The sequence below is a fragment of the Lissotriton vulgaris genome, chromosome 3_1 (assembly GCF_964263255.1).
Source record: "Lissotriton vulgaris chromosome 3_1, aLisVul1.2, whole genome shotgun sequence".
In the NCBI taxonomy this organism is placed as follows: Eukaryota; Metazoa; Chordata; class Amphibia; order Caudata; family Salamandridae; genus Lissotriton; species Lissotriton vulgaris.
This window is the reverse complement of record NC_141689.1, coordinates 1,427,174,999-1,427,194,693: the sequence shown is the minus strand read 5'-3', so window position 1 is coordinate 1,427,194,693 and position 19,695 is coordinate 1,427,174,999. Positions and strand designations below refer to the sequence as shown.

The 19,695-nt window shown below is 50.0% G+C and overlaps 1 protein-coding gene across 2 annotated transcripts in view; it reads right to left on the bottom strand.

Annotated features, from left to right (window-relative positions):
• Window positions 1–19,695, bottom strand: part of UBA6 (ubiquitin like modifier activating enzyme 6) — a 1,035,692-nt gene that overhangs the window by 108,430 nt on the left and 907,567 nt on the right. For both annotated transcript variants that reach the window (XM_086961917.1, XM_086961916.1), the window contains exon 31: window positions 17,518–17,605. In XM_086961917.1, the coding sequence (XP_086818043.1) occupies window positions 17,518–17,605 (88 nt within the window). The remainder of the gene's footprint in view (window positions 1–17,517; window positions 17,606–19,695) is intronic.

Genomic DNA, 19,695 nt, shown 5'->3' with positions numbered 1-19,695 from the left:
GGGAACATGGGACCATGGGAACAGTGTGCGAAATAGCAGAACATTTGGAAAAAGGAATGGTGAGGAACAACACCATAAGGAGTAGTGTCAGACACTGCAGTACCCAAGGGCAGGGTAAATAGTAAAGAATAAACGACAGAGCCCAGCACTGAACCACCACCCGACCAGAATGTAAACAGTACCCCCTTGAGACAAGGCACACATGCAAAAGGTCATGAGAACTTGAGCAGGAGTATGACCCCAACCAGGAATGATGAAGGGAGAACAGTTCCAAGACAAACAGGGAACAACAACCTACCAAGGCAACCCTAGCACATAGTGCGACAACCCCCTAAGGAAAGAAGGGGCAAAATGCTGTAGGGTGACCCCAACCTAAAAGGGGGAGAGCAAGGCAAGCCCCAATCCCGAAGTAACCAGGACAGAGGGGCACAGGAGTACCTATAGACCCATCCTCCAATTGCCAAAGAGGAGGAAGGAACAAGAAACAGGACAAAAACATCCTGTCAGAGAGCGAAGAATGCACTCACAGAAACATAGCCATCCACCGGAAGGCGGGTGCAGAAGGCCAAGCCAAAAATGTCCTCGCAGAACGGGTAGGAAGGGTGTGCCGTGAAGGAATCTGTGGCTAGAATCGTCTCTACCAGATACATCGTTACCGAAGGTAAGTAACTCGTACATCTGATAGAGACTACTAGCCGCAGATTCCTTAACGTAGAATAGATACCCTAGCCATACCCACGGGGAAGGAGGGTCTACGAAAGGACCCCACCAGCCTGGACATAACAAAGGGTCCCACAGGGTACCAGTCCAACGGACAGTGCGAGGAGCCCTTCTACCCAGGCAAGGGGAAGGCTACACCAGAAAAGTGGAGAACATGAAACGATCTCAGCCTCCACGACAGGAGCCGAAGGCGAGGAAATACCCGGACACACCCCCACGCGGGGTCCGCGCACATGAACTAAAGAAGCATCTGCAACATACATAAACGCCATGGAGAGCAGAGGCCAGAAGGCGACCACAACCCCCTAGGACAGCGCAAGCTATATAACAGCTACCACTACCCCACATAGGGTATGTTAAGTCCCAAAACATAGGAACCCTCTTTGGAAGAAACTTCTGCAGCAGAGGAAAAAACGAAAGAGCAGCGGGGCAAAAACCTGCGCTGACGGCTTGACAACCAGCCCAAGAGAAAACATAAGGCCTAATCTCACACCCAGGCAACAAGGGCCGTCCAGCAGCCAACACGCCACAGTCTCCGCAACGAGGACTCGAGTGGCCATAAAACACACAGCACAACAAGGGCGACTTGCTCAAAGAAAACGTCCAAGAATCAGATCAATTCACCCGTCACTGAGGGGGAGAAGGAGGAGGAGGAGGACGAAGTCCACCCAAGAACCTCTGGATGCCCAAGTCTGCCAGGAATGGAATAACAGGGTGCAGTCGAAGGGAAGATCAACCAGTCGTTCCCTAACATTCTCAGGGAACACATTGTCCCGCAGCCAAGCGTGGGGGCGAAGGGCAACCGAAGAAGCCATGGCACGACCCAGCACTTCCGAAATGTCAGGAGCAGTGCGAAGGATGAACGTCGCCAGCTCCCGGCCATCCAACCCATGATGCTGCAAGTCAATCTGAACAGTCTCAGCCGAGTCCCACAAAGAAGAGGTGGCCCTGGCCAACACACATAAGGTGTTAAGAGCCCGCTGAGCGGCGCTGGTCAAGGTGAACATGTTGCGCCTCCAAGAGTCCAGCCAGCGGGCCTCCCGAGACGGTGGAGACAACAGCGGTGGCAGGGAGGGAAAAGCAGTCCGCAAAAGTGGACTGGAAGCAGAGGGGTGGAGGGAAAGGCATGCCGGGTCACGGGGTGCCGGTGCAGGAGGTGATGGGGCACCGGGTCTCCTGTGGCAGGGCGCCCCCAAGTCCCCATCAGGGAAGAAAGGAGCGAACCCTCAAAGGGAAGCAACAGCTCCCTCCCACCAGAGCCCTGGTGGAGAGCCTCCAGAAGATGATCTGCAGGAAAATGAGCAACCGGGTCACCCATGCGCAAAATACCCACAGCCGTGGACACAGCGCGAGCGAAGGCTGCACCCGCCTCCGTAGAGCCCCATGGTGGAAAAAGCAGCTCCTCCGTGAGCGACGGCTGCAAACTAATGCGGCGGTCCCCGAAGCTAAGTAGGGCAGGCAAAGGCCAGACCTGAAAATAAGAAGGAGGGACCGAGGAGTGAGGGACCTAGTGCTCCTCCGGCGAAAGCTGCGGCCTCGGAAATGGCGGGGAACCACCTTTCGATGATGCCGGGAAAAAAGCCACCACACGGCGGCCCGTCTCCGGTGAGGATGACACCATCAAGCACCCAACCACCGGAGAAGACGAGTCCGCAACCAGACGCCTGTCCGGCACCGTAGAACCCGCCGCCTGAGGCAGGACGTCATCACCATCCAGCGCCACGGGAGACGCCGGACTGGCCTCTTCCACGTCACACAGCACCGGGGACGGGAGCGGGGCAAGAGCTGAAGCAGCCAAGGAACGGTGCTGGAAAGGGGCCGACTCAACCTCCGACGAGGCAGCCGCCTGCGTGGAGGGACGAGAGGAACCGGGGGAGTGGCAAGAAGGAGTAGTTTCTGTCCTGTAACTCCAGTTCTGTAGTAGGGGTATCTCTGTTATAGTCATAATCTAGTGAATAGTCCCGCCAATGTGCGTGGACCCCGGCAATCAAAAATAATCTCTTAAATTGTCAAATCATGCAGAAACTGCAAAGACACTTAAGAGAGAATTTAAAGACAAATAATGCAGCCTATATCCACAGGCTACACTGTCCAGTACTTCAACTAGAAATTTCACCAAACATCACCACACACAGCACAGCCTGCCCAGTTTCTACCATAGAGAAACTTGCCTCCACCAGTAAAAGACTCTGGAATGATAGAAAGGAAGGCATGGACAGACAAGCCCCATAGGCTGCCATTATGTGGCTTAAATAGGATACTGTGCCTTTAAGAGAACTTTCCAGAACTTTCTCCCAGTATCCCAGAATGCATAGCAGGTCCCTCTTACTTTCAGTTCTTTTTGAAGGCGTAGCACGCCAGACCTATGAAGGGCATTTCCTGTAGACAATCAATGCAGCAAGATGAACCTTAATAGAATGAACATTAAGTCCAGACTGCACCAGATACAGAACCTCTTCCACTTGTAAGCATAGGAAGTCCGAGTGGAAGGTCTCTTAGACTCCTTCAGTATGTCCATGCAATCTTCGGGCAGATTCAGATGGCCATATTGCACTATCTCAGGAGCCATGCCGCCAAACTCAAAGACGAGAGGTTGGGGTGTAACATCTGTCCCCCGAACTTCGTGAGAAGGTCCGGCCTGCACGGCAGCCGAATGTGAGGAAGGAGAGGCCGGTGAAGCAGGTCCGTGAACCACCACTGTCTGGGCCATCCCGGGGCAATGAGTATCATCCGAGCCCTGGACCGGGCCAGCTTGATGAGCACCGCCGGAATCAGGGGAATGGGTGGAAAAGCATACAGAAAGCTATTCGACCAGATGATCCATAACGCATTCCCCAGCGTCCCCTGCTGGTAGTACCTGGAGGCGAAGTCTCGGCATTTGCTGTTTTCGGCGGTGGCGAACAGATCTACGTCTGGAGTTCCCCACCATGCGAAGACTTCTCCTAGTACTTCGTCCTTTATGACCCATTCGTGGTTTTCCTGAATCAGTCTGCTCAGTGCGTCCGCCTGAACATTCTGCACACCTGGCAGATGGGTAGCCGTTATCGTCATCCCTCTGGCCAGAAGCCATTGCCAGATCGTCTGCGCCTCCTGCGACAGAGTGCGTGATCTCGAGCCCCCCTGCTTGTTGAGGTAATACATCGTGGTGGTATTGTCCGTCTGTACAAGCAGAGAGTTGGTCTGAAAGGACGGAAGAAAGGCCTTCAGTGCCAAGTGAACAGCTCTGAGGAAATTGATGTGATACGTGGCCTCCATCGGGGACCACGTTCCTTGAATCTGTAGGTTGCCGGAGTGCGCTCCCCACCCCTGGAGAGAAGCATCCGTCACGACAGTCTGCGTAGGAATGTCCTTGTGGAAGGGAACCCCTCTGAGGAGATTCTCCGCTGAACACCACCACTTCAGAGACCGAAGAGCATGCAGAGACAGTCATATCTTGTCGTCCCAAGATCCTTTCCTCTGATCCCACTGGTCTTCCAAGCTCTCCTGCAGCGGTCTCATGTGCAGCCGTGCGTGTGGTGTCAGGAAGATACAAGAGGCCATCGATCCCAGTAGAGAAGACACCGTCCTCACTGTTGTAGATGGAGTGGTCATAAGAGCCTGAGCCTTCCGAAGGAGTGACAATCGTCGCTCCTCCGAAGGAGACACGCTTGCTGACAGCGTATTGATGGAGGCTCCCAAGTACTGTATGCATTGGACCGGAGTCGGGACAGACTTGGACATGTTGATGTGCAACCCCAACTTGTTCAAGAGAACGCACGTCTTCTGGAAGTGTGCTCGCGCTTCCGAGAAGGAGGATGCCTTGATCAACCAATCGTCCAGGTACGGGTAGACAAACACCTTGTTCTTCCGTAGGTGTGCTGCTACCACCGCCATGCACTTCAAGAATGTTCTCGGCGCAGACTTTAGTCCGAATGGGAGTACTGTGTATTGATAATGATTGGCGCTGACTTGGAACCGCAGGAACTTTCTGTGTTTGTGTGCAATGGGCACATGGAAGTACGCATCCTGTAGGTCTATAGCACATAGCCAGTCTCCCTGTTGCAACGGAGGATAAATCTGATGCAACGACAGCATGCAAAACTTTTCCCTGCGAATCCATCTGTTTGCCTGTCGCAAGTCCAGAATGGGCCTGAACTGGTTCTTGTCCTTCTTGCGAACCAGGAAGAACCGGGAGAACAGACCTCTTCCTCTCTGAGACAGAGGTACGTCTTCTATTGCCCTTTTCCTTAACAGGATATCTTCCTCCGCCTGAAGCTCGCGCAGCTGAAACTGCGAGCTGACCGGTGGAATTGCTGGAGGCGGGCTGGTGAACCCAAGACTGTATCCATTGCAAACAATTTTCAGCACCCACTTGTCCTGAGTAATTTTTCTCCACTCTGCCAGAAAAAATTGAATGCTTCCCCCTACCGGAGTGGGTAACAGATCCGGGGGAAGTAAGTGCTCAGGGCCTAGACCCGGCCGGGCCTTTGGCCGCTGGAGCCAACTGTTGGCATCTTCTGCCCTTCGGGCGGTTCTGTAACGGCTTACGGAACTGTTGATGTTGCTGCGACTGTCCCGAAGGCTGGCCACGTCCTCTGCCCTGCCCACCGAAACGCCGTTGGAATGGGCGGTACGATTTCTTCGCTTCTTTGGGCTTCTCCAGGCCCACACCTGTGAGCGTTTCGGCCTCCGCCTTCATGCGGGCCATTTCGTCATCCGCATGTTTCCCAAAAAGGGTCTCGCCAGAGAATGGAAGGTTGGCTACCCTTTGCTGTGCGTCCGGTTTTAGTGACGTAAGGCGGAGCCAGGCGTGACGTCGCTGGTTAACCCCATGGCAAAAACCATGTGCGGCTAATAGGGAGGAGTCTGCTGTAGCGCTGATAATCTTATTCGCTACCAGCATCCCTTCGTTTAGCACTTCCTGGAAGTCTTCCCGCTTCTCGCCAAGCAAGTGTTCCGCAAACTGCTGGAGGGAGTCCCAGAGGGCGCGGTCGTAGCGTCCCAACAAAGCCGTGGCACTCGCAGCCTTAATAGAGGTCGCCGATGTTCCACATACTTTCCTTCCAGCTGAATCCATCCATCTAGACTCTTTATCCGGGGGAACCGTGGATGACGGGGTGGTGGCCTGTTGTTTGCGGGCCGCCGTCACAATCACAGAATCCGGAGGAGGTTCTGCCCTTAGAAAGGCCGGGTCCGAATCGGGAGCCCGGTATTTTTTCAGCAATCTCGATGGGGCCGCCTTAAACACCGCAGGGGTGAGGAAAAGGTCCATGGCCGGTTCCTCCAGGCCGAGCACCAGAGGCAGCAGTGGACGAGACAGGTGTTTCTGGTGCAGTGTCTCGAAAATGACTGATGCTTTAGGCGCGGGCACCGTCAAAGATATGCCCAATTTGGCAGCGCCTCTCAAGAGGACATCATGGAACGCCACCAGGTCATCAATCGCGACACCCTCGTGTCCGGTGATCCCGACAAGGTCGGAGAGTAGTCCCTGGTCCCCAAGGACCTCGTGCGAGAGCGAGATCTGTGCCTCCTATGTGGTGTCTCGACCGCGTGGACGACCTTAGGGGCGATCGCTCCTTCCTCCTAGAGCGAGAGCGTGATCTCCCGGCTCGTGGACGCTCTACAGGTTTCCGTGGGGGCATCTTCCTCGGTTCCTCCTGGGGCCTAGGTCTAGGGGTCCCCTTAGGAGGTGTCGGCAGAGGAGGCAATGACGTCGACCTCGGTGGAGGGACCGGGGGTATCACCGACCGAGGGGCAGGCCCATGCGGTGGAAGCGGTAGTAGTGGTCGTCCTGGCGGAAGTGGAGGGTTGGTGGGAGGGTCCTCCTTAGGTACAGGAGGAGGGAGCGACTTAGGCCGAGTTGGTGTATACACCACAGAGTACACCGAGCCCGGTGACTCCTTCGGCGAAGGGGACTGTGACCCAGCCCCTTCAGCAGGCGATCGCTTTCTCTTGCGTCCTCCATTAGATCCAGCTTGACTTCTGGCGCCAGAACTCCTCTTGCGCCGTTTAGGAGAGTTAGAGCGACTCCTAGACGCCGATCTCTTCCTTCTCGACGCTGAGCGTCGCTTTTCTGGCGTTGAACGTAGCCTCCGCGACTCTGGAGTCGAACGCCGCCTCCGCGACGTCGACTTCTTCTTCCTCGACGCCGAACGCCGCCTCCGCGACGTCGACCTCTTCTTTCTCGACGCCGAACGCTGCCTCCGCGACGTCGACCGTTCCATTCTCGATGACGAGCGTCGATCCCTCCTCCTCGAGGTTCTCGATGTCGAGGAGCCCCTCGACGCCGACCGTCGTCTCGATGGCGACCGGCGGTGTCGCCTCGACGGCGAGCGCCGATGCCTGTCGCTCCGTCTTCGATGTCGATAGGTCGACGCAGACGTCGACGATGACGATGAAGATGCAGATGCAGTCGACGGTGGTCTCGACGGCGGCCTATCCAGGCCCTTCGACGTCGAATCTTCACGCCGTCTCGACCCGGAGCCCCGGGGAGATGGGGAACACACCGTCGTCATCCCTCTCGACGTCGTCGTCAATGCAATCAACGCCGACGGAGACCGGGACCGTTTGCTGGCCTTCCTGCCTCAGGGGAGCCCCCCCAGAGGCCTCAGCAGAGGCAGGGGGAACCTTCCCAGCCTGTCCAGACCTCCTGCAGTCATCTCTCTTCAAGGCCTTGAAGCCTAATCTTCAGCCTGTCCCTCAGGGTACTTGCTGAAAGCTGCTGGCAGATGTCACAGTCTTCAGGGACATGTGTGTCAGGGAGACAGACGATGCAGACGTTGTGTGGATCACTCTTGGCCTTCTTCCTTCCACATGCTGGGCATTTGTCGAAAAGACCAGGCATTTTAGAGTCCTAAAAAGCCTGAACCAACACACAGGAGAGAAGAGAAGCACCAAGAAATATATATTCAAACACTTTTATCCAAAAAAGTGACAAAAATCCAATAAACCCTTGAAACAAGGGAGAGCTCAATGCCAGGGTCCTGTTAGCAGGAGCCGGAAAAAAGAACTGAAAGTAAGAGGGACCTGCTATGCATTCTGGGATACTGGGAGAAAGTTCTGGAAAGTTCTCTTAAAGGCACAGTATCCTATTTAAGCCACATAATGGCAGCCTATGGGGCTTGTCTGTCCATGCCTTCCTCTCTATCATTCCAGAGTCTTTTACTGGTGGAGGCAAGTTTCTCTATGGTAGAAACTGGGCAGACTGGGCAGGCTGTGCTGTGTGTGGTGTTGTTTGGAATTTCTAGTTGAAGTACTGGACAGTGTAGCCTGTGGATATAGGCTGCATTATTTGTCTTTAAATTCTCTCTTAAGTGTCTTTGCAGTTTCTGCATGTTTTGACAAGAGATTATTTTTTATTGCCGGGGTCCACGCACATGGGCGGGACTATTCACTAGATTATGACTATATACAGAAATCCCCTACTACAGAAGCCCTCTGCCAGCCTCGACCCAGACTGGGACGTAGGGGGTCCGCCGACCCATGTGAGGCCGCCACGGCCGACTCAACCTCTGACTCGACTTCTGACAAGGCAGCCGCCTGCGTGGAGGGACGAGAGGGGCCCGGAGGGGGGCGAGTGGTCCCCTTCCAGCCTCGATCCATAGCGGGACAAGGGGGGTCCACCAACCCCTGTGGCACCGCCCAGGCCAGCAGCTGCCGGTGCCGTAGCGGCGTCACCTCAGTCGTAGACAAGGCCGCGGCCTGTCCAGGGGGCCGAGAGGGGCTCGGGATGCAACCCGAGCCCAGGCGACTTCCGGCGACCCCACAGGGACTCCCACAGGAGTTTGCGGCTAAGCAGAGGCGCCATAGTCCGAAGGAGGGACCCCCAAAGGGCTGCACCCCAACGGCACCACATCCTCCAAGCCTGGAGCCGAACCAGTAAGTGCTGGGGCTGGAGCCGAAGCGGAGGGACCCGCGCAATGCAAGGGATCACCCGACGTCCCAGGAGGGGAAGGAGGAGGAGAAGCCAGCGAGGCCTGCAAAGCCACCACATATGGCTCCATCTGGGCTCTCGATTCCCCCTCACCAGGAAACGGTGGATAGGAGGACGAGAAGCAGGGCTGCATCACCTGCGAAGAGCCCACACCCCCAACAGGCCAGAAACCAGCCCTCGGAGACAAACTGCGGCACTTACCCTCCGGGGAGCGATGCTCGTGTGGCGCAGGAGAGGGATGAGGACGACGACAGCTTTGAGAACCTTCCATCGAAGCTGAACGACGGGAAAAAGCTGACCTGGAGAGACTCGCTGAGAGCAGTTTCATCCAGCACACCCGCCCCGACTTCGGCTTCAACTGTTGGCACGCCTCACAATCAGGGGAGCCGTGATCCTCCCCTAAACACCACATACAAATGAGGTGAGGGTCTGTCGCCGACATAAGGCTAAGTGAAAAAGAACAACAGTGCATTTATAAAAAAAAAACAGTATTTATTATAAGACACACACTAGCACACAATAATATCTCCTACCCAGAGATGACACGTTGCACACAATACTTTGCAATAAAAACAGGTAAGTAGCACAAATACACAGTGGCCGCCTGAGGGAGACCCAACCATATACTAAAATAGGGGCATGTGAATCGCAACTCGAGTCAAGACTATACCCAGAAGATGTAGAAATGCTGGGGGACCACCCAAGGTACCCAGGAACTCCACCGAGGTGGTGTGTGGAGTGGGAACAAAACGTGTTGTCAATTCAAGTCAATGGGTAAGTGGTGGTTCCAATTTTAAAGAAGAAGGACCCTTCCCAGTGGACCCTGAAGAAACCCAACAGAAGACCGGAGGTTGGAGAGCCAACCCATCCATGGATACCCTAGGAACCGGAATACCTACACCAGGGAACCCAGGAGCATATGTGTGAAGTGGTGTCGGAAACCGCTGGTGAACTCAATAGAAGACTTCAGTTAGATGCCGCTGTTGAAGAAGGTTGAACCCAAATGTGGATTAGAGTTAAGAAGTACCTGCAAGCAGAAGGGATAGAGTCTATGCCATTCAGGAGTCACCAGTGGATACAGGAGACAAATTTCCACTGATGCAGGAGAGCTGATGATGACCTTGGAGCTGCAGCTGTGTGCACAAGGCGACGCTGTGGAAGAACAGGAGAGGTTCATGAGCTGTTTCATGCTGATGACGAGAGCTGAAGGGTCGTGTCCGTATGGATCACCAACAAGGTTTGGCAACCGCAAACGTGGCAAAGGAAAAGGTGCAGAGTTAGGACCAGCTAGGCCCAACTGACTCACAAGAAACAGGGGAGTAGGAGCAGGCCCAAAGCAATCAGGGGAGCCCACTGAAATCAAACAAGTCCCTGGGAAAGGACCCGGAGATCTCTTGAGACAAGAGTCGCCAGCCTTAGCAAAGGCCAGCTGACGCGGTGCACAGGGGCTCGGTTCCAACAGTGCTGATGAGGGATATTGGATGCAGACTCGCTCTGAAGACAGTGCAGGTCTCGATGGAGCTGTGGAACTGCTGCCTGTGTTACTGAACCTGTTGGAGTCCATAAGAGCCCAGGATCAGCAAACCGGTCAGCAAACTGGTCAATTATGTTGCAGTGCCTGCAGATGCAGGGGAGTGACTTCTTCATCCAAGGGAGATTTCTTTGGATGTCTTGGATGCCCACAGGGCCTGTGAGGGACTTGTGTAGAGCACAGACACTGACGCTGCAGAAGACTTGCAGGACACGGAGACCTAGAGCAGTCGGAGTCTTCCCGGTTGCAGTCTCGGTTCCTAGAGTGAAGTTTGTCGCGGTCAGTCCAGACGGTTGACGAGGAATCAGAGTTGAATCGGATTAAATCCCACAATGAATCTAAGAACCCACCCACAGGTAAGCCCTTAAATACCCTAAGGAAAGGGATGGGATGATTCAGGGGTCCCTCTCAGAGGAGGGGTTGGACAGTGGGGAGGATACCCCCATGTCCTTATCCAGTTTCGCCCCCGAGCCAACGGTTCCCTGAACTGGTTTGAACTGGAGTATGCAAGGGGGGCACCAAATGTGCCCTGCAAGCAGTCTCAGTGGTGCTGGCAATTACCCCCACCCTGCCCCAATACAATAAACCCTGTCTGAGAGGTGGTCACACCTTCCTATGACAGGATATCTATTGTTCTGCCTTCCCCTGCTTGAACTTGGCTCAGCAGCAGGAGGGCAGAAACATGTCTCTGGACGGCAGCAGTCGCTGGTTGCTGTCTGGTTCAGGAAGACTGTACTGGGATCACTGAGGGTCTCCAGGAGGAGATATACAGTGCGTGGAATCATACCTCCCACACTGTATACAGTGTGGAGGTATGTTTCCAACATGTTTGACAGGGTTAGTGACAGCAAGTTTAGAGATGGTTATCGCGTAATGACGCATTGCCACTCTAAATGTCGTAATGGCGGATGCCCTTACAACCCGGGATAATGGACTCAGAAGGTTGTAGGGGTGCCCTGCTCTAGCAGGGGCAACCTCACACTTAGAACCGAGCACCCTGCCTTCAGGATTGAAAGGCCTACCTTAGGGGTGACTTATCGGTTTTAAGTGTAGTGACCTAAGATATAGGGAACCCTATATCTGCTGTAAGTGATGCTAGCACCAGCTTACAAAGGCTTAAATTGCAGGCCTGGAATCATAATATGAGTGGTCTCTCATGGGTGGCATAAAACATGCTCCAGCCCATGGGAGAACCCTGGTGTACCTATGCCCTAGGTACCTTGGTGCCATATACTAGCGACTTACAGGGGTACACCAGTAGTCAATCTGGGGTGTACCTAAGTACTTACCATATACAGTTTAGGGGAGAAAGCACAGAGCCTGGGGTCATGATCAGCAGGATCCCTGTCAGACTAGTCAGAAGCAGCATAACACCAGGCAAAAAGTTTAGGTAACCATGAAAGCAGATCCTACTTCCTACACAGTGGTTCTCCCACTGCTGGAAAACACCATGCACCATCTACATGTGTAACTGCCATTCACATCTGCTAGGCATTGTCGGTTAAATTTGATTGCCCTGGTGTTTAGAAATCCCGCCCGGTGGTTCCCAGCCAGGGAAATGCAGTGGAGAATCAGCTGCTTCCAGAGATGCAGAGACTCTTGGCACAGGAGTCAAGATCCCACCCACCCTGCGTTTTTGCAGTGTCACATGGCGGTAGTGTGGTCTGTGAGTACCTGTAAATTTCTTACCATGAGGGACTGTCGGAAGGCCTTCAAAGCTAAGCGGATTGCACTCAATCAATTTGACGTAGAGGCTGGTGTCCGTCATAGACCTCCGATAGCCACCTCTCCCAGATGGCCCCCCACTCAGTTAGTGAAGTATTCATAATTGCTGTGGCGTCTAGGTGGGATATGGAGCAGGGTCTACCCCTGGCCCACTCACAATCTAGCTGCCATTACTGCAGATTTTTTGCAGGCCCCTCCGCAACCTGAATGGAATCCAATAGCTTACTCTGGTGTTGTGCCCACCGGGACTTTAGATCTACAGCAAGGCCTGCATGAACTGTTTGAATATTGGTACATTTGACCTCCGAAGATGTGTGAGACCACCCCCATCCCTTTCATGAACAATCAAGGGATGCTGCTAAAGACACAGGGGAGAATGGCAAACTGGAAATGCTACTGGCCCATTATAAACTGTAGGTAACATCTCTGGGCCTGCAGGATAGGAACATGGAAATGCCCGTCCTGCAGGTCCAACACTACCATTCAGTCTCTAAGATCAAGGGCAGACAGAACTGGACTAGCAGGAGTATCTTGAGTTTGTCTTTCCACAGAGGGAATTAAGGAGGAAGCTACTTAAAATAGGGTGATGCCCTCCATCATTCTTCTGTACAAGGAAGTAGGAGGAGTAACATGCAGTTCCTACTTCCAAGGCAATAACCCGGTCTACGGCTTAACTGGACAAAAGGTCCAACAATTCATGCTGCAAAATGAAAAATATTCTTTTATCAGCTGTGTTGATGGGGGAGTCAAATGTGGCAGAGTAGAAAGAAATGGGAGGACACATGCGCCCTAAGTAATGGCTTACCACTCTTGGAGGAAATGCCGGATTCTGCCTCCTACAGGGTGGATGTGTGTTGAAAATGACAAAGTGAAGTGGTTTTGCAATGTGGTTTCCGGAGCCTCATGATGCAGCGTCCTTACCCAAAAAATGACTGAGCAGGCTGTTGTGCCAATGGCAGTTCTGGCACTGACAGTGTTGAAAAACCAGTCTACATAATAAATCTTCGCAATAAAACATACGTTTTTCATTGGAGCACAGGGTCCAGCATATTATAATTTTAATGAGGCTAGGGATTCTTCCCTTAAAGACCCAAACTTCTAAATGGGACAAATCCGAAAGTTCCACAGAAACTTGTGATTTATGTAAGGGAGGACGGCAAGATTTCTTACATTTGTTGCTAGTCTGTCCTAAACCTATTCTGGTAGAGGCCCGGCGTCGGTATATAAACCCTATATGTTTTACACATAATCTTTGCACAGCATAAAGCTTGAGTTTTGTAAATCTCCGCTTGATGAATCTGCTTGTTATAATATCTATAATTTTTTTAAGCTTTTTTAAATTGTTCTAATGTCGGAATAGCTTAAAGGTTTTACTATTTACTAATCATGTATTTGCTGACCACAGTTGAGGTCTGAATAGTACATTTCTTTTATTATTTTATTAATCATGTACTTGTTGACCTAAGTCAAAGTCTAAATCAAATTTAATAATTCTGAATTTGTATTGGAAAACCCTAGGGTAACAACAGAAGGGGAGAAACTGCTGAAGAAATTATTTAGTAGGGGCAGACAGCCCCAGGGAACGCACTGTGGCACAACTCTTTAAATGTTTGCAGTGCTGGGTCCGCTTCATCACCAAAAATGTGAGAGCCATGTCCATCAAAGTTGTGTGACACCCCAAAAAAAGCCTGTAAACCTCATCCAGACATGGTGCTAAAGCTCTGAACATGTGCCCTTTGCTTGACCCTTGCCGTCAGTTGTATTGAGGCCAGACCTTATCAAAGAAAGAATAAGTTTCATGAGTGCACTCCTTTTAATCCTTCAGTTCATGGGATAAACCTCTCAAGGGTACTATATGAGTGCACTATGTGTTCTCAAGTGCCTATATATCAAAATGTTAGCCACTTATGAGATAAAAAGTTTTTGAATCTGATTCTTTGCTGTGTCCAGTTTTGAATCAGAGACCAGACCTTATGACAAATGTTGCTGCATCCTGGCTGGTTTGGATAAAAGACGCACAAAGGTCCTCTGGAACTGCCAGCAGGATTTGTCTAACTGTGTCTTCTAAAGCATGACTGTAGTGGCCTAGGAGGCAGCTTAATTTGACTTAGGGCAAAGCAATACTAGCCAATGAACACATGAATTTAGATTCACTGTAAGGGGGAGTCAATAGAGAGGCGTTAGGGTTTGCTATGCCAGTCCACCAGACTCAATGGCGTAGGTTTGAGGAAATAAGAATTTTATATGGTCAGTGTGTCCCCCACTCGCACCCTATCCATGCACCCGTGCCCTATGTATGTTCATGTAATTCCCTTCCCGTGCCTGTCATGATAATGCCCCTGCATTTCCGTCTAATGTTAACATGTCAGTTATTAGGCCTTCCATGTATGTAGTATGAATTCCGCACTAAGGCCTACGTTTCCAATGCATTTACATGGTGCACTTTTAAATATCGCAAAGCACACGTTTTTGTGGCCCAGCCGAGCCAGACCCTGAATTCAGGCTCCGAGCCACTTCTGTCTCTGAACACCGCAGTTTTGGTATGCATCCCTGACCTCTCCCTCACTCCCTGCCCAGCCGAGAGGTGCCCGGCCTGGCCTGCCTGCCAAGATGGTATTTTGCCTACAGTTATCTGTTCAGCCTCCGCAAAAACACATTCCAGTCTAGTGAAATAGGTAAACATCTTTCCGCCTGCAGAGCATAGGGCCTAGCCTTCCTGTCTCCATGCAAGTGATTTACTGAACCCGTTGCCATAGTAGGCCCATGGCCCCACGCAATGCACGTAGAAATATATGTGCACACTAGCATTCAGTGATGAACAGCCTTTACTCGAGAGACCTTTACTTCAGACAATACATCCCCCAAACATAAGATATCAGATATGCCAAAGGTACAGGTCGCTCTGACACCCCAGACTCCAGACTCCTCTACTAGTGCTAAAGTCACAGCCCCCAGCTCTCCCCAATTACACGTCAATCTCACGTCATGTTCAGTTGCGCGCACATGTAGGTTAAAGGTTTCTGCTGACCCTGCAAATTTTCTCTATGCATCCACCCACCTATGACACCTCTATGACTCATCAAGTGCACACCTACGTGTACGCCTCCTTACACGCCTTCTTTTACACCCATATGTTCTTATCTCTCTCTTTTCACTTGTTCCGCCTACTGTATTCATTGTAATTGTATGATTTTACTATATATAATGTGTGATGTTAATAAAACGTTAGATATCCCTTCCTGAACCTTAGTGGTGATGGAACCCGATTCTCGTTGACTCGAGTCATCTTAATTAAAGCCAATATGACTCAGATACCACGGACTCTGCCTCTCATTTTTATGAGCTATTCTTATTGTTATTAATTTATGGAAAAATAGTCCCGGTAATATTATTTACCACAGGTTGGTGTGTTAAAAGTCATGATTGCCCAGTGCCAGTCTACAGCGATGAGCTACCTGTCTCTTGACTGGTGGCCCAGAGCATGGCTTTGCATAAGAGGTTACACATTAAGGCCTCATTGAATGATAAGAGATGTTCAGTAGGTGCATGGCCAGGATGAAGAACCTCTGCCAGGGCTGTAGTTCTGACCACAATTGCAGGGAATTGCAGGTCAAGCATCTCTGCAACCTGCCTAATGACCATAGCAAAAGATGCATCCTCCTCAAGAGCAGGACCAGAGTGAGAGACAAGTTGAGTCCCGGGGTAAGAGTCCATACCACTGGTATCCTGTAATTCAGCATCCCAATTGCCCTAACCGTACTGTGGGGAAAGTTTGCCCCTCTCATCATAGTCTTTATCTGATCCAAAGAGCGGATTTAGAGTATGAGATATACTGCATGGTATGGGCAAGGCATTGAGTCTGAAGGATTGGTTATGGGCTGCTCTCCAGTGGGATCAATGCATGGCTTCGGTCGAGTCGAGCCGGCCTGGAGTCAGACATCACTATGGGCAATGCCTCCTCTTCAGGGCTCGGCACTGGTGTTGATTTGCAAGGAACCTGCACAGGGAGCAGCGCTAGAACCACAGCGGATATTAAAACTGGTGCCAAACCTGAAGTGGGCTCAATAGGCACAGACTGCACCAAGGATGAACTTGCCGTGGGACCCCCATTGAAAGCTGTTGCAGTTCCTTGCGGCTTGAAGACGCGACAGAGGAAACCATAAGCATGTCCAATATGCGCAGCATGGCCTCCCTAAAGGCTTTCTATTTGCTAAATGTTGAAAAAGAACTGGAAAACTCGAGCTGCATCAGGACCAAACTAGGAATCAGTTCAGGAGGTCCACAGTGAGACTAAGAGGCACGTTGATGCCCTTGCACCTTCTCCTGAGTTTGAGAGTGGAGGGAAGGGGGCGATTGGGGCTTCGGCATATTATGCGTCTTTTTAGACTTACCCAAAGACTTCAACAGTTACGAGGACCTGCCTGGGGAACGACTTTGGGAGAGAGAACAGCACTTTCCTTTCGACTGGTCATGTTGTGAAGTCTTCTGATGCTTGGCGACTTAGAGTTTCAGCTTGCAGTCTCATATGGACTTGGTTCATCTGAGCATAATCGTCGCACGGTCTGGAGTCGTGTTTCAACCCCAGGCACCACTGACATACTTTGTGAGGATCTGTTGCACACATTTGCTTTCAACAGTCTGTACAAGGTTAAAACCCTGTTGTTTTGGGAGATGACATTTTCCTATGCACATTGGTAAAAAAAAATAGAATATTGTACAAAATTACTAAACAAAAAGGAGAGGAGTAGAGCTCCAGATCAGCGTCTGAAGGCACGGAAAGAAAGAAATGGACATCAACGCCCTTATGTGGTGCTTGTATGCGGCCCCTCTTATCACTTCTGGATTTAAACAATGTGGGTGCAGAGCCACAAGATGTCACTTATAGGGTGCAGGAGTACTGCTTTTGAGTTTCTGGCTTCAATTTGACGCCTCGGGAATAGTCACAAGGTGAGGAATCTGCGGTTAGAAGTACACATCAGAAATCCCTTTACTGGTGATACAACAGCTACAGAAAAAAAAGAGGTCAGGGACTTTCATGTTCTTATCTGAGAGAAACCCTTGAAGTCATCCAAGAATAAAGGATAGATTTTTTAATTAAAGCACAGGTGCAGGCCTTTTCTCCAAGTCCCAAGGACGCCACTAGATACCACCAAAGAGCTTAGATACCAAAAAAACAAAGAAACCCTTGGAAACAAATGAGATGCTACCTTCCAAAAGGTAATTTGGAAGATCCAGATTCCATCAATGAAAGAAACTAAACAGGAGAGTCTGTGTGTTTCAAAATCAGCAGAAAGCAAGTTACAATAGGTACACTTTACGTAAACCTTAGAAAGCAACTGCGAAACAAACACTTGCAAAAGATCAGCACATTCATTAGGATTAACGGATGGATGGTACAATGCCGCGACATGTTTAGGCATGTCAACAAAGTTAGGATATTTGGATTTTAATGGCAAAGCAAAGCTGATTTGCTATCAACTGAATTTCTAGTAAACAGATACATCCTTTACAGAAGCAGTATTTCCAAGGGTTTAAGTGTAGCAGTTACCAGGACTGCCTAAACATAAGACACTTTCAACAAGTATAACACATTCCAGAAACAGAGAATAAGGAAGTGGGGAAATTATACCTTGACAGCACTGATGAAATCTGAGAGAGTAAAATTTTCTTTTCCATACACTGTCCACCTGTCCCAGATTGTGAAAGTGATTCCATTTCTTCTCCAACAAAAAAGAGAATAAAACAGAATTAAAATAAAGACATTTCACTGACAGATGGTTTATGCAGTGGCAAATAGTCTTGTTAGAGCAATTGCCTTTTCTCTTAAATCTGAGATAGTGGATGACATGTGAAAGTTGACAGTTTTGACCCAACGTCTGAATGTTTTTTCTGAAGTAGTGTGTGTAACACTGAGCAAAGAAACAACAAAATGGGCTACAATCATAAAACTAATTCTCCAGATTTGCAGGTGGTTTCCATTATTCTACATAATGACATCAACTTAGAATGTGAGTTTGTATGTGTTTAAACAATAATTGGCAACTATGATACCATAAAAGCCCACAATAACTCTGACTCATTCAAATCAAAATGTCAAACAGCATTTGGCCTAATTGCAGGAGCAGCTTACCATGCAAACAATAGAAAAAACACACAAATAGTTGAAAATAACAAGCATTTGCAATGCAATAGGTATTGCATTATTCAAGTTTAAGCTATTCGCATTGTAAATGGCAATGTGTTATTTTTATGTTTCAAAAACAAAAACATAACTAAAAAGCATTGTCGTTTACAATGCCACTAGCTCAAACTCGCGTAAATGCGAGATCTGTTGCATTGCAAATGCTTGTTTTTAATATCGGTATTCACTGTTGTTTTAAGTAATCTGCACCTGTGATGTCTGTGGCTAATCCCAATTTCTTCGCAGTGTATCAAATGTAATCTGATAATACGGCTTTTAAAGTTTTTTTTAAGGCATTTTTACTTTTTTTATGTGCTTGTGTCACTCAGATATTGTTTTTTTTAATTAATACCTCACATATTGCTTTCTTTTGGATAATCCGTACTGACATTGTAAAGATTTTTATGAACCATACAATACATGTATTATTAATGTCCTTGTTGGGGTAGGGCCAAGACTGATTTATATGTGTTTGCCCTGGTCTTTAATGGAATAGTTTTCTTAATAAGGTGCATACTATTTAAACCGGCTATAAACTGTACATATTCAGAAGGCTCTATTAAGGTATGGAAATTATCACAAATAGTTTTTATATTTAAATGAGATAAAAACTGATATCTATCTATCTATCTATCTGTCTGTCTGTCTGTCTGTCTGTCTGTCTCAATGCCCTGCGCAGCTCTAAGTTCTTTGATCCCCGGCCTGTCACTGCCATTAGTAGAAGCAACATATCCTTGCTTCTGAAAACCATTAGGGTCTTAGGGTCATGCCCCCGAGCAGGGCTTCTGCCCGCTACAGACGCCCACGGTTTATCTTCTGCCCCCATCCGCTGACCCCAGACGAGCGCTGCTGCAATCAGAGGGGACTCGCCTGCCTTCTAATGGGCCCACGGGCCCCGAGAGAGCTGCAGCGGCCAGTGATATGCTGAACAATGTCACGCTCGCAGACATGATTTAGCGCCCTGAAGTCACCCAGAGATTCTCTGCCATTAAACGCGCCTGTCAGTTATGCAGGGGCACAGGCAGCGTCTGTGAAGCAGGTGCAGTAGCACCACGGCACGAGGGTGCGTAAGAGTGGCCCACTGTACCACGGTTTGCTTCATTGACTTCCTGCTGCTAATATGTGAGTGAATTTCTGTGTTTTTAAAGTTTGGAGGAACCCACCTACCAGGAGAGCACCGCTAAAAGGGCAGTTGGGAAGAGAATGGGAAGAGAATGACATGTGACTGACTCTGCCCCAGCCCAACCTCCCTTCCCCACCCGGCTGCTTGTGAACCTTCTGTTAATCAATTATTTGCTCAGTTCTGAAAGATTCTCGCAATCGCTATAAATCCGCACTTGACTCAGCCTCCAGTCGAGTGACTGGCATGACTTCCGGTTGCAGTGACAGACTAACTTTACACAGTGATTGGTTCCGAATTCCAGTGGCTCCTCCCATCTATGTTACCGAGTCCTTCTTAGCGGATGTCCCGGACAGAACGACCAACCTGTTGAAGCTTTGAACGTGCTGTTTTTTTTTTTTTAAATATATTTTTATTGTATTTTTTTTACATAGATAGGATATACATAAAAACATAAACGAGTACATATGCTCTTTCTGACTCGTCGATCACTTCGCCTTACATCT